The sequence below is a fragment of the Pithys albifrons genome, chromosome 3 (genome assembly GCF_047495875.1).
Source record: "Pithys albifrons albifrons isolate INPA30051 chromosome 3, PitAlb_v1, whole genome shotgun sequence".
Taxonomy (NCBI): domain Eukaryota; kingdom Metazoa; phylum Chordata; class Aves; order Passeriformes; family Thamnophilidae; genus Pithys; species Pithys albifrons.
The window spans coordinates 38,567,800-38,579,032 of record NC_092460.1 but is presented as its reverse complement, the minus strand read 5'-3'; the positions used below and the strand labels follow the sequence as shown (position 1 = coordinate 38,579,032).

General features: G+C 53.8%; 1 protein-coding gene across 1 annotated transcript; it reads right to left on the bottom strand.

The window, feature by feature from the left end:
- Positions 1-5,268: 5,268 nt before the first annotated feature.
- On the bottom strand, positions 5,269-9,395 carry CDKN1B (cyclin dependent kinase inhibitor 1B). The gene is made up of 3 exons (XM_071551439.1): positions 8,432-9,395; positions 7,741-7,871; positions 5,269-6,499 (listed from the first exon to the last, which is right to left on the bottom strand). Exons 1-2 carry the CDS (start codon positions 8,904-8,906, stop codon positions 7,750-7,752), a joined length of 597 nt encoding a protein of 198 aa, XP_071407540.1. The 5' UTR covers positions 8,907-9,395; the 3' UTR covers positions 5,269-6,499; positions 7,741-7,749.
- Positions 9,396-11,233: the final 1,838 nt, after the last annotated feature.

The window sequence follows — 11,233 nt, the reverse complement described above, 5'->3', positions numbered from 1 at the left end:
CCAAAAGGCTTTATCAGGCAACGGTTGCATTTTTGGCCTCCATGTAAAGGACCGCTTGGTCTTCGTGGGAGTAGTGTCTGGAGCACACAAAATGGGGTATCTGCCCACGACTGGAATCCTTGCTTGAAGTCTCAGATGGGAGGCCAAGGATAAAATTGGATTGAAACTAATGTTCCTGCCTGCTGGCTCCTCCAAACAGCTGCAGGCGCAGTAGGTCGGCCAGGTATAAAAGCTTAAACTGGCACAGCCTGTCTTTGTGGATAGGGAACACTAAACCACAAGGTGTGTTGTTCCGCGCTTCCACCCAGAGCTGGCTGGCAGGTGCCAAACTGCCAAGAGGGAGCAGGGCAGCCCCTGCTAGTGCAGCGCAGCAAACCTGCCACAAGCACCCATCCAGGTCAGCCAGCTTCAGCTGGGCCATGAACTGGAGTCTTCCACTGCAGTGACACTGCAGTGACACTGGCTGTGGCAGCCCACCATGTAATGTGTTACCTGCCACTGCAACACTCCCTTCCCAAAAAGCCAGAGTATTGCCCCAGAGACCTGAGAGCAGATCCTCACAGGATCCTATAGCACCTCAACAGCAAATACACTACTTGTGCCCTTTGCTTTTGGAGAACCTGTGGATTAGCAGGTTTATTAAGACAGGAGAGTATGCACAGCCAGGGACATCTGGGAAATGGAAGGAGTTCAGAGGGGTTATCCCAAATCCCACTCCTCAGTGACAGCAGAGTGCAGGAGCAGTGGGAACAGGCAAGAGGCAGAGCTGTCCCCTCTCCAGTGACCATGCACAGGACAGATGCACTCCACTGATGCACAGCTGCACCCGTGGGGAGGGGCAAAAAAAGGAAAAAAACCTGTATCTGTTTAACTTGAGCATATCTCAATTGCAGACAGGCATACATGAACATATGCTGGCCCCTTCTGAGAGCAAACAAGTTCAGTTAGCTTACAGCCTGTCTGTGGATGAGGCCTAGAGTAGCTGGTAGTGCTCTGTGAAAAGACAGCCACTTTGGGAAGCGTGCTGACTGCAGGACATCAGTGTCACCCTGGTCTTCTCCACCCTCCACTCCTTTGAACTTATCATGCTTCTGTACTGCTTGTTTCTCCTATGCAGGCAGCCAGAAGCTCTAAACTCTCCGAGGCTGGGACATTGCTGAGCTGCTGCAATGGCAGCTTGGGGCTGGAAGCTGACCCTGGTGCAAATCACAAATGTCCCCACCTGTCATGGGAGACCTGGAAGAAGAAAAGCTCCCAATCTTGGTTTCACCTTCAGGATACTTTCTGCCCATGCTACTAGAGAGAGTCCTTTTCCTCTTGCTTTTGCCCCCACTGCAGTCCCAGGGCATGCCCAGGCCCCTCACTACCTCTGCACTGCTGCCCCTCTGCCACCACACCCATTGAACAAGGAGAGGGCAATGACAGGTGCTGGGGTAAAAGCCCTGTAGTGACCAGAGCCCCTTCATTAGTGATTGGTTTGCATCACTAGTAACCTCCTTTTGGGGGACTTTTGTAGCTGTTGTCCCTTTTGGCTTGTTTTCTCCAGGGAGAAGTAGGTAGTCCAATGCTGGTGTATTTTTTAGGCAGTTTCCCTTTGCATATTATTGTTATATATCATTATTTTTATATTTATAGTATCATTATTAATTTTAGATTCTAGGATTTATACATTTGCTCACCTTTTACATAAAGGGAATTGGCAATATTTTTCTTAATTAAAAAGAAGAAAAAAAAAGAGGAGAAAAACACATTCACCTCTATTTTTTTGCGTAATTTTGAGTCCTGCAATGACTGATGTGCGCAAGGCAGAAAGCAGGCAGGGAGAGGAAAGGAACACTAGCTGCCTGGATCGAGGAGGTGGCTGAGCCCAGATGAAACTCAGCAAAACACAAGTGCAGATATAACCTGCCCAGCATGAAAAAAATGTCTTTTTTCAGCTCAGTAGGTAAACAAAACATTAGACGGGGAACAGAGGGGTGGAATCAATATTTTAAAAGTGCAGAAAGTCTTCGAGGGTTTTCCAGTAAAAATCAAAGCAGAAAATATCCCATTTGGGGACAGAGCAAAACAATTCATCCAATATAATCTCATTATTTAACCACAGATCACATTTTATTAAAGCCTTTATACCATGGACATTTCCCTTTGGTGGGTATTTAAAAAAAAAACCAAAGTAACAAATGGGGATAGATTACTTTTAAATAATAATAAAACACCATAAGATGTTGAAACAAAACATGCTTGCATTTCTGAAGTAAAATGTTTTCTTTGAAAATTAAATTCAGTGTTTTTCAGGTTTTATTCAGCTGAAACTCCTTAGACAAAAAGATCAGTATACATGTAGGAAAACATCGTTTTCCAGCTAACTTCCCCATCTGAGGAAGAGGTTGAATGCATAGCTGAAAAGCAATGCGTGTTGACTTTAAGGACACACTGTTAGTACTTTCTCTTCCAGCTAAACGTCTCCAGTGCAAAATGGTCAGATCCACGTCCAAGATATTCCTGCTAAGGGTCATATCCCTCTCCTCTGACACGGCAAAACGCGGCTTTATGTAAGGGAAAACCAACCCTTCCCGTAGCACGGCCCTACACTCGCTTCCCACGGGGCTGTCCCCGTTCTCCGCCGCGAGGGGAAGCCCCGCTCCCGGCGCGGGACACAGCAGGAGGGATGTGGCCCTTAAAACCGAGCTAGGGGGACTGGGGGGCTCCCAGCGGGCCCGCCCGGCTGCCGGGGGAGCCCCGCAACCCCACGGCGACCGGATCGACGGCCACGGGCACGCCCGGGAGAGGGAGAACCCCCTCCCCGTCACGGCGGGCCGCGCGGGGCCGCGCAAGTGAATGTGCGGGTGGGCGCGGCCCCGCGCGTACGTGTAAGCCGGGAGAGAACGGAGAGCAAGACGGGGGAAGCGTGGGAAGGGCGGGGGGAAGGGACAGAGGAAGGGATGGAGGGAGGCAGGGAGACCAGCTGCGCGCGCACCCCGCGGGGCGGCCACGCCTGTTGCATCAGACGGGGCGAGCCGTGGCCGCGCCCCGCCCCGCTCCCTTCCCCCCGTCCCGCGGAGCGGTGCCAGGCACAAGAAAGCAGCGAGGCAAGGTTGCCTCCAGCCGCCCGAGGAGGAAACGCTGCGGCGAGGAGGAGGAAGGGGGAGGGGGAAACAAAATTTTAAAATTTGCCTCTGCTGCGCAGGCCTGGCTCGGCACCACCTTAATTCCCTGCCGGGCTCCGCCGCCGCAACGAGCAGCGCCAACCCCGCGGGGCGACAACGCGCTGCCCCCAACGCCACAAAGCAGGGGGCGCGGGACGGGCTTGGGCGTTTGCCGCCCTCCCCCTCCCCGTTTCGGGTGGGGCGGGGGGGGGGTTCCCCCGCATTTGGCTCCGCGCATCCCCCGCGGCGGGGGGGGTCACTGCGCGGAGGAGGCGGGGGGGGGGGGGGGGGTAGCGGCTGCGGAAGCAGGGCTGGCTCTTGGGTGCGGCGCAGGGCGAGAAGCCCCCTCGAACGGCCGCGACAACAACGGAAGAAAAAAAAAAGTAATAAGAGAGGGGCGGGCAAAAGGCACATCCAAACCCTACGTGATGGAGAACCGGGTGGGACCCCGGCCGCCGCCCCGTTCCCCAGCCCGGGGGCTACAGCGCCGGCCCCCGCCCGACGGGGTTTGGCTTTCGCTGGCCGCGGGGATAGGCCGGCTCAGGGTGGCGCCGGTATTTGTTTTCCGTCGAGATTACTTTGTTAGTGATGGGGAAATAAAAAAGCCAAACCACCACCAAAAAAGCCAAAAGTAAACACGTAACTTTTTTGTTTCTTTTCTGTCTTTAGTTTTTGCGAGTGTTTTCCACGTTTACCGGCCGGCGTTTCGCACACCCCCTCGCACCACGCGACAGGGCGGCGTGGAGTGACACGGCGGGGGGCAGGAGGAGCGGGTCAGCGAGCGCCTGCGGGCTGAGGGCAGGGTGTCCAGCGGTCCTTCGCAGCCGGCGAGGGAGGGAAATCCATCGCCAGCGCTGGCCGTACCCGCTCCCTCCCCTCTGCCACTCTCTGCCCGAGTCGGGGGCCGGCTGGTGGCGGGCGGCTCGCTGCCCTCTCCCCATTCCTGCCCATCGCCAGGCCGGCACTGCGTTCGCGGAGAGGTTTCGGAGCGAGGGCGAGCCCGAGCACGGCCGGGATAAACAACAGGATCGCGTTGCACCGGGGAAGGGGGAGAACTTGGGCGAGCCTCGCACTGGGCTGTGCTCCCCCCTCCGCCCCAGTTTTGTTAATTTACGTGTTAATTTATTTCTCGCAAGCCCTGGGGATGGCCTCTCCCCTGCATCGCCGGGGAGGTGGGGGCAGAGAGCAGCGGCGCGGGGGGGGGGGGGGGGGGACGCTCGCACCTTGCCGGGCGTGGCGGGTAGGGCGGAGGGGCTGGGCAGCCCCCGACCCCCTCGGGGACCGCACCACGGGGACCCGCGCCCCCTCCGCCAACCTCCGGTGCCATCCACCACCTCTCTCCGACGGTGCCCGGCCCTCTGCACCTCTCGAGGTCCTGGAATGACGCGAGGGTGATGCGGGACGCCGGTGGAGGACCCGGGCGAAGCGGGGGGGTGGCCGCTGCCTGCACCAGCATCTGCCGGGACAGGGGAGTGCGAGGCGCCATCTTTGAGAGCTGTGGCCGCGGCTGCCGAGGGGGAACACACACCGGGGCTTTGCGCGGAGCCGTCGGAGAGGAGGATGTTGCTGGCACGGGCCCCGAGAGCTCACCGGGGAATGAAGGATGTGGTGGCTCTCTGGTCCCGGCCCAGAAGGCTCATTTAGGCTCGAATTTCAAACCTTAGGAGTCAAACGACTAAGTGTATGAAATCCATCTTCTCTCTCAGAAAAAAAAATTATGATACAGGAAATCCCACTCTTTTGCATTAACAGGGCACATCCCCCCCCAGTTATCACCCAGGGGACTCAGAATTATTTAGGTTGGAAAAGATCTATCTTAAGATCTATCGACTCCAACCGTTAACCCAGCACTGCCAAATCGACCACTAAACCATGACCCCAAGTGCCACATCTACACGTCTTTTAAATCCCTCCAGGAATGGTCACTCTACTACTGCCCTGGGTCACCCTTCCATGAAGAAATGGTATCATTGCACTAAGGGTACTGCATTCTTTACTTTCACCTGCACTAGAGACACATGAAGAGATACCCAAAGGAAAATTGCTGTTATTTCTTGAAGGAATCTTGTTTCCTCCAGTGCCAGGCTGAGGGAGGTTGAAACACACATTAATGAAGACCATATTTCTTATATATGGCAGTTTTATTGATTGCTTGATGTGAAACAATATCAATCTGGATTTTTTTTCCCCCACACATTACAAAAAAAATTAAATTGGCTCAGTCTGCAATCTTTTAAGCACAGCCATATTAATTATCAGAAAAAGAAAAAAGAAAAAACCCAAACAAAAAAAAACCTCTAAAAAGTCTACCAAATAGAGCATTTACAAATGCACAAAAACATGCCACTTTGGCTTTATGGGGAAAAATATTGTTTTCTAGATTAAAAAAATCTTTTAACATAAATAAGTTAGTATAATTTCTCAGTGTCTTTACAGAGTTATGTACACAGGTACACTTCAAACTTTTTTTTTATTTTTACATACAGGTACACAGGCAACGTAGAAATACTGTTTAAAGATGTAGTATCCCTTTTCTTCTCACACACAAACCCTTCACAAAGTGGGTCAGATCAGAAAACAACAATCTTCAAGATTCAGAGCAAAAGCCTTCCCGATTAGGTAAAAAAATCCAAACAAAAAAAAACCCCGACACGCAAAATGTAATCAGGTGGGATGATTTTACACAACTTTTACAGGCATTCAATTTTGGTATATGGATTTGAGGGGGGAAGGGAACTTTTGCTACTATATAACGGAATCATCACAGCTCCCACCTCTTCAGCTTAATGCTGTAGAAAGAAATTTCACAAGCAGCCTAAAATAATCTGCTCTGAACAGGATCACCACGATGATACACTAAGGAAAAAAAAAAGGAAAAATACTGTGGACCCACTTAAAGGGACAATACATCTTTAAGTAATACAAAACCTACACTGCTTCTCTTCATAGATTTGCTTGCTAGATTGTGAAAGCAAGTTCCAATCGGTCACCCTCTTACAGTCCCTCCCTCCCCCCAACAAGTTTTATGTGCTACATAACGTAAAAACTATATACACAGGTAGTACAATGAAGCAAATAAGGAAACACCTAATTGCACAATGCTACATCCAATGCTTTTAGAGGCAGGTCTTTTAAGAGTGCCTAAAATTTAGTGTTATTGTTTGTTTTTTGTTGATGTTGTTTTGTTGCTGTTGTTGGTTTTGTTGTTGTTTTTTTTTTCAGTGCTTGTACAGGACCTCCATCCCACGGAGATCGGCGATATGTATTTTTCTTGTCCACTACAACTTCACATCTTCCTCGCTTCATCGCCCCCCCGCCGCACCTGATAAACGAGGACACGCACATCTTCCGCTCTGCAACAGGGTGGGGAGAGGAATAAATAAAGAAGACGCGGGAGAAAGTGATTAGAAAACACCGAAAAGAAACGCCATCCGCGGCGCAACCGGTTCAAACCGACACGGCATCCCCGGGGCGGGCGGGCCGTGGCCGGGCGGAGCCGCCGCCGCCGCCCCGTCGGGCCGGGCCGGGGCCGCGCTGCCCGCAGCCCCCCAGCCGGCCCCGGCCCTTTTCACCCCTCGGCGGCGAAAGCGGGGGCGGCGGGAGCCCTCCTTCACCCACCTCAAAAAAAAAAAAAAAAGTGGGCGGTAGTAGCGGCATTCGCATGGCCGCGCAGGCTGCCGCGCTCCGCCACGGCTCACCCCAGCGGGACTAATTTGTTGCAACTTCTGCTTTACAGCTTAATCTCTTTCTGCACAATCGCAAATCGTTTTTGTAAACCTCGCTCCTAACCTCGGCTCCCAAACCGCCGGCGCAATTTACCAACTCTCTCCGCCCCAGCCCTCGCCTTAAAACAAAACAAGAAGAAGGGGGGGCAGGGGGAAAAAAAACCATAACACAACTGAGCTCCCATTAACCCACTCCCTACCCTCTGCCAGCCTCTAAAACCAAACCAAACCAAACCAGCGGGCGGGGGGGGGAGAGGGGGGAGGCAACAAAAAATAAACAATCTTGCGTTGCTCGAATTTTAGGAAAGTGCCCGGTTTCCCCTTAGACCAAACTTCTTGACTTTTATCTCCTAAAGTGGGAGCTGGCCGCGACAAGCGACGGCAACGCTGCCCCTGGAGGTAAAAAAGGCTCCGGGGCGGGAGACACGGGAAGCCCCCCTGAAATCCCCTGGCATCTGACATGATCCATCAGTCGCGTTTCAAACTCCGTCCCTCCACCCGCACAGTCCTTGTGAGAGGACCCTCCCTGACTCCAGTCCCAGTCCTGGAGGAGGGGGGGAGGTCAGTCCCACCGCGACCGGGGCTCCCACAGCCCCTGCCCCAGCCCTCTGACGCTTCGCAGTCCAGCGCTGCGCTCCCCCACTTGTTTTGTTCTTTTCAAGCCCTGCGCCTCCCACTCCCCACCTTCCAACACACACCCATCCCCAAGCGCTTGGGGAAAGGCGCCGTTCGTCGGAGAAAACACCCCTCAGCGAGCCCACAGGGGCCCGAAGCACCCTTCTACCCCTTTACAGACGCGGGGATTGCCACTTGGTCACACTTTCTTTCCCTTATTTGCATCCTGATGCTAGACCCTAAAGGGAACCTACCTAAAGGCTTTACGTTTGATGTCTTCTCGGGCTTGATTTCTTGGGTGTTTGCTCCACTGAACTGGCACTGGGGGAGTCTTCTGAAACCTCTTCTTCTGTTGTGTTGGCTCTTTTATTTTGAGGAGAGGAATCTAGGAGGGGAAAATTAAAAACGGGTGGGGGAAGCGACATTAAAATATTTTCGTTCTAGATGTTTGCTCGGCATCCAGGGTGGATAGATGGAGCCGAGGGGGAACATTCCCGGATCCCCATGTCAGGTATCAGCTACGTGATGCAAGGAGGGGGAGGGGAAATGGGTTTGTCTCTAGGTGGGAGATCCAAGTTCCCTCTTTTCGGCTAAAATCCATACTCGTATTTTGCTGAGCGCTGTGAACCTCCTCCCACCTGGGCAAAAGGTCGGGTCCCCGCAGAGGGGCGGCGAAAGGTCGGGGGGGATGACTCGCATCTAAGGGCTCTTCCTTGCAAATCATCTCCCGGCTCCCACTCAACGCAGGACCCCCCGGGACTGCAAACAGTACCCGGGCTTTTTTAGGGGGTGGGGGATGAGGGGCCCACGCCGAGACGGTGCCCAGGGTGGCACAGCCCACGGCGGCAGGGCCACGCGTGGCAGGGGCGAAGGCGCCGGGAGCCCCGGCGCTGACACGAGTAGGGCGCGGAGCTGAGCGCTGTCGCTTTCGCGGGGGTACGTTACCATCGGCCGCGGGTCTTTTCCTTTGCCCAGTGCACTGCTCTGCTAAGTCCGTCTGATTTCCTGAAACATCAGTCTTTGGAGCTGAACAGTGAGTGTCCTCTGAGATTCCCTGAGAACCGACAAAACCCACGGTTTGGCAATTCCCGTTTACATCCAAACTCTGGCGGCCGGCGGACTTGCAGACGGCTTTCCGTAGCCGGGGGGGTCTAAAGTAGAAGTCGGGCGAGCTTCCCTTCTCCACGGCTTGCCACTCGTACCTGCCTTCCAGCGGCTTGTGATTCTGGAAATCGAAATTCCACTTCCTCTGGTAAGCCTCCTCCATCTCCTGCAGGTGCTTCTTCAACTCCTTGTTTAACTCTTCGTGATTCACCGGTCCGAAGAGGTTCCTGCACGCTGACGGCTTCGGGTACTCCGACTGCCTAGCCTCCATGCGCTCCAGGGTAGGGCTCCCATTAGAAATACGGACGTTTGACATCTCCCCGCGCTCTCCTGCTTCCAAGTGGCGGTTGTTGTGCTCGCTGCTCTCTCTCCCCTGGCCGCCGCCTCTCCGCTGCCCTTTATTTCCCGGCGCCAAGCGGCTCCTCTCCGCGTCTCCTCTCCGCGCTGCCCCGCGCTCCGGCCCCGCCTCGGCTCCGCTCGCCCTCGGCCCGCGGAGAAGGGGCGAGGAGGCGCCCTTGCATAAGCGCCTGCCCGGGGATGAGCCCCGAGAGCCTCCGGTGTCGGTGCCGCCGCCGGGGAGCCCCGGGCGGGTGGAGGAGCGGTGCCCGGGAGGAGCGCGCAGGCGGAGCGCGGCGCTGCCCTCCGCGGTCCCGACGCGCCGGCGATGGTGATGCCCCTGCCGCTCGTACCGCCGCCGCGTAGTAAAAGCGAGACGGAAAAAAACAAGGGGAGACGAGCCCTTTTCTCGGTTGCCCAATATGGCGATTGAAGGGAGGCTGACGAAGAAGAAATTGATTGACAGGACAAGTCTATTTAAACAGCCCGGCCGAGCCATTGGTTACAGCGGCGGGCACCGCCCCGTCGGCCCGGCCCTACCTCGCTGCCGCCGCCGGCTCTAAAGGTGGGACGGGAAGAAGCGACTGCTCTCTAGCTGGGCCGAGCTGAGTCGGGCGAAGCCGTGCTGCGGGGAAGGCGGGGGATTAAGACCCGGAGCGATGGAGAAGGCGAGAGGAGTGGGAAAGCCCCGCCAGAGCTGCTCTCCTCTGCCCCTCCGCAAAGCCCCGGCCCGGAGGGGTTTGTGCCCATCACTCCCCCAAAAACACCCACCCCGTCCCGTTGCTTGCCCAAGCGGCCTGAGGAATGGTGGCGACTGGTGGCGATTTGGTTCAGTGCTGTAACGAGAGGCTCCCCACCGCTCTAGTTTTTTTGGGTTGAGCTCTAACGGCACATCCCTGGCGAGGTCCGGGGTTGTAGCAAACTCGAGGCAAGTGGGGGAGCTTGCCACACCGGGGAATCCAGGGGGGACAAACATCCCATCCCGCAGCACCCTGACCCCACTGGGGTCCCAGAGTCAAGACCACCTCTTGCTGCCTTCCGGCAAAGAAAGAACTAGGGGAAGAAAGGTCTCTAAAATAACCTCTACTGTGATTTCAGATCTCAGCAAGCACGGGAAAGAAAATAAAAGCACTGGGGTTTGTCCTAGTTGTCTGCTCAAAAATTTAAATGAGCCAAGAGTCACAGCCAGCAATTTTCTAAGCAAGTTCCTTGTATTGTTACGGCAGGTGTGATGAATATAAGAGTAACAGTGTCCTTCTCTCTGCTCTCCTTGACTCCCACCCCTTCCACAGCCATCTTCCCTCAACAAGCAGGGCAACCCCCTCAATGTGTTGTGGGTCACTGTGGGTTCTCTCAGGCACTAAAAGTTTTGACACTTTCAGGGGCCCAGATCTTGTGCCTAAATCTGTGGAGGACCCTGAAGGCTTTTCACACCAATCCATCTGGGCACATCTCCTCTGCAGGCAGAGCAACCCTGTCCAAATTTTGCTTTGTGGGAGGGGCAGGGCTATACCTGTGACAAGCTATCTCAACAAGGCAGGGGTCAACACAATTGGGTTTAACTGGCTGAAAGGACAGTAAATGGATTTGGCCTTGAAGACCTTGGAGTTTTTACCCTGTGCTGTACTTATACACACTGACTTACCCTGGTTTAGCATCTACAGTTTTAGTGGGCCACTGAAACCCTTGCTTTCAGTTGCTTTTCTGAACTGATACACCAAATTCTGAACACACTGTAGAAGAGGCACAAACATTACACAGCGCTCAAGCCCAGGCCACAGCAGTCTGATGCCCTTCATTAGGTAGTCACCTCCAGCTTCTGCTCCCACCACTGCCAGAGTAATCTCAGTATCATCAGACTCGAGTTCAAAAGTATGATGTGCACAGGCAGAAAAAAAAGAAATACAAATGAGATTAGTTTAAAAACCACAAGGTTGAAATATAATATTAGCCATGCTATTTTTATTTGTATGCTAGGTTTTTTAGTACTCAGAAGTTGTTTTCCAAGTCCTCTCAGTGACCACAAGTTCTAGCAATTCACTTACAGAAAATTAAAGCTGACATTCACATGTCTGCAGGACCTGAGAATTTTTTTGAAGTTGCAAGTCGATGATAAAACTGTGTCAGCTGGAAAGGTGGGGCCTACATCTGCTGTATTTGCAGGATTTCATCTTCATTTCTCTGTGCTTTCCTGTCTTTGACTTCCATTGCCACCAGCAAGGAAGTTCCATTTTAAACGTCATTTTCTCTGTCAGGCATGGGACGCTGAGCTTGTTTTGTTGATCTATACAAGAGAGTTGTAATGGA

Bases quoted from the DNA above. Each gene is read 5' to 3' on its own strand.
- CDKN1B (XM_071551439.1), bottom strand. From the start codon at position 8,906: ATGTCAAACGTCCGTATTTCTAATGGGAGCCCTACCCTGGAGCGCATG. The intron at 7,872-8,431 runs GTAACGTACCCC...TTCCCCTCCTAG, and splicing joins GAAAAGACCCGCGGCCGATG to ATTCCTCTCCTCAAAATAAA.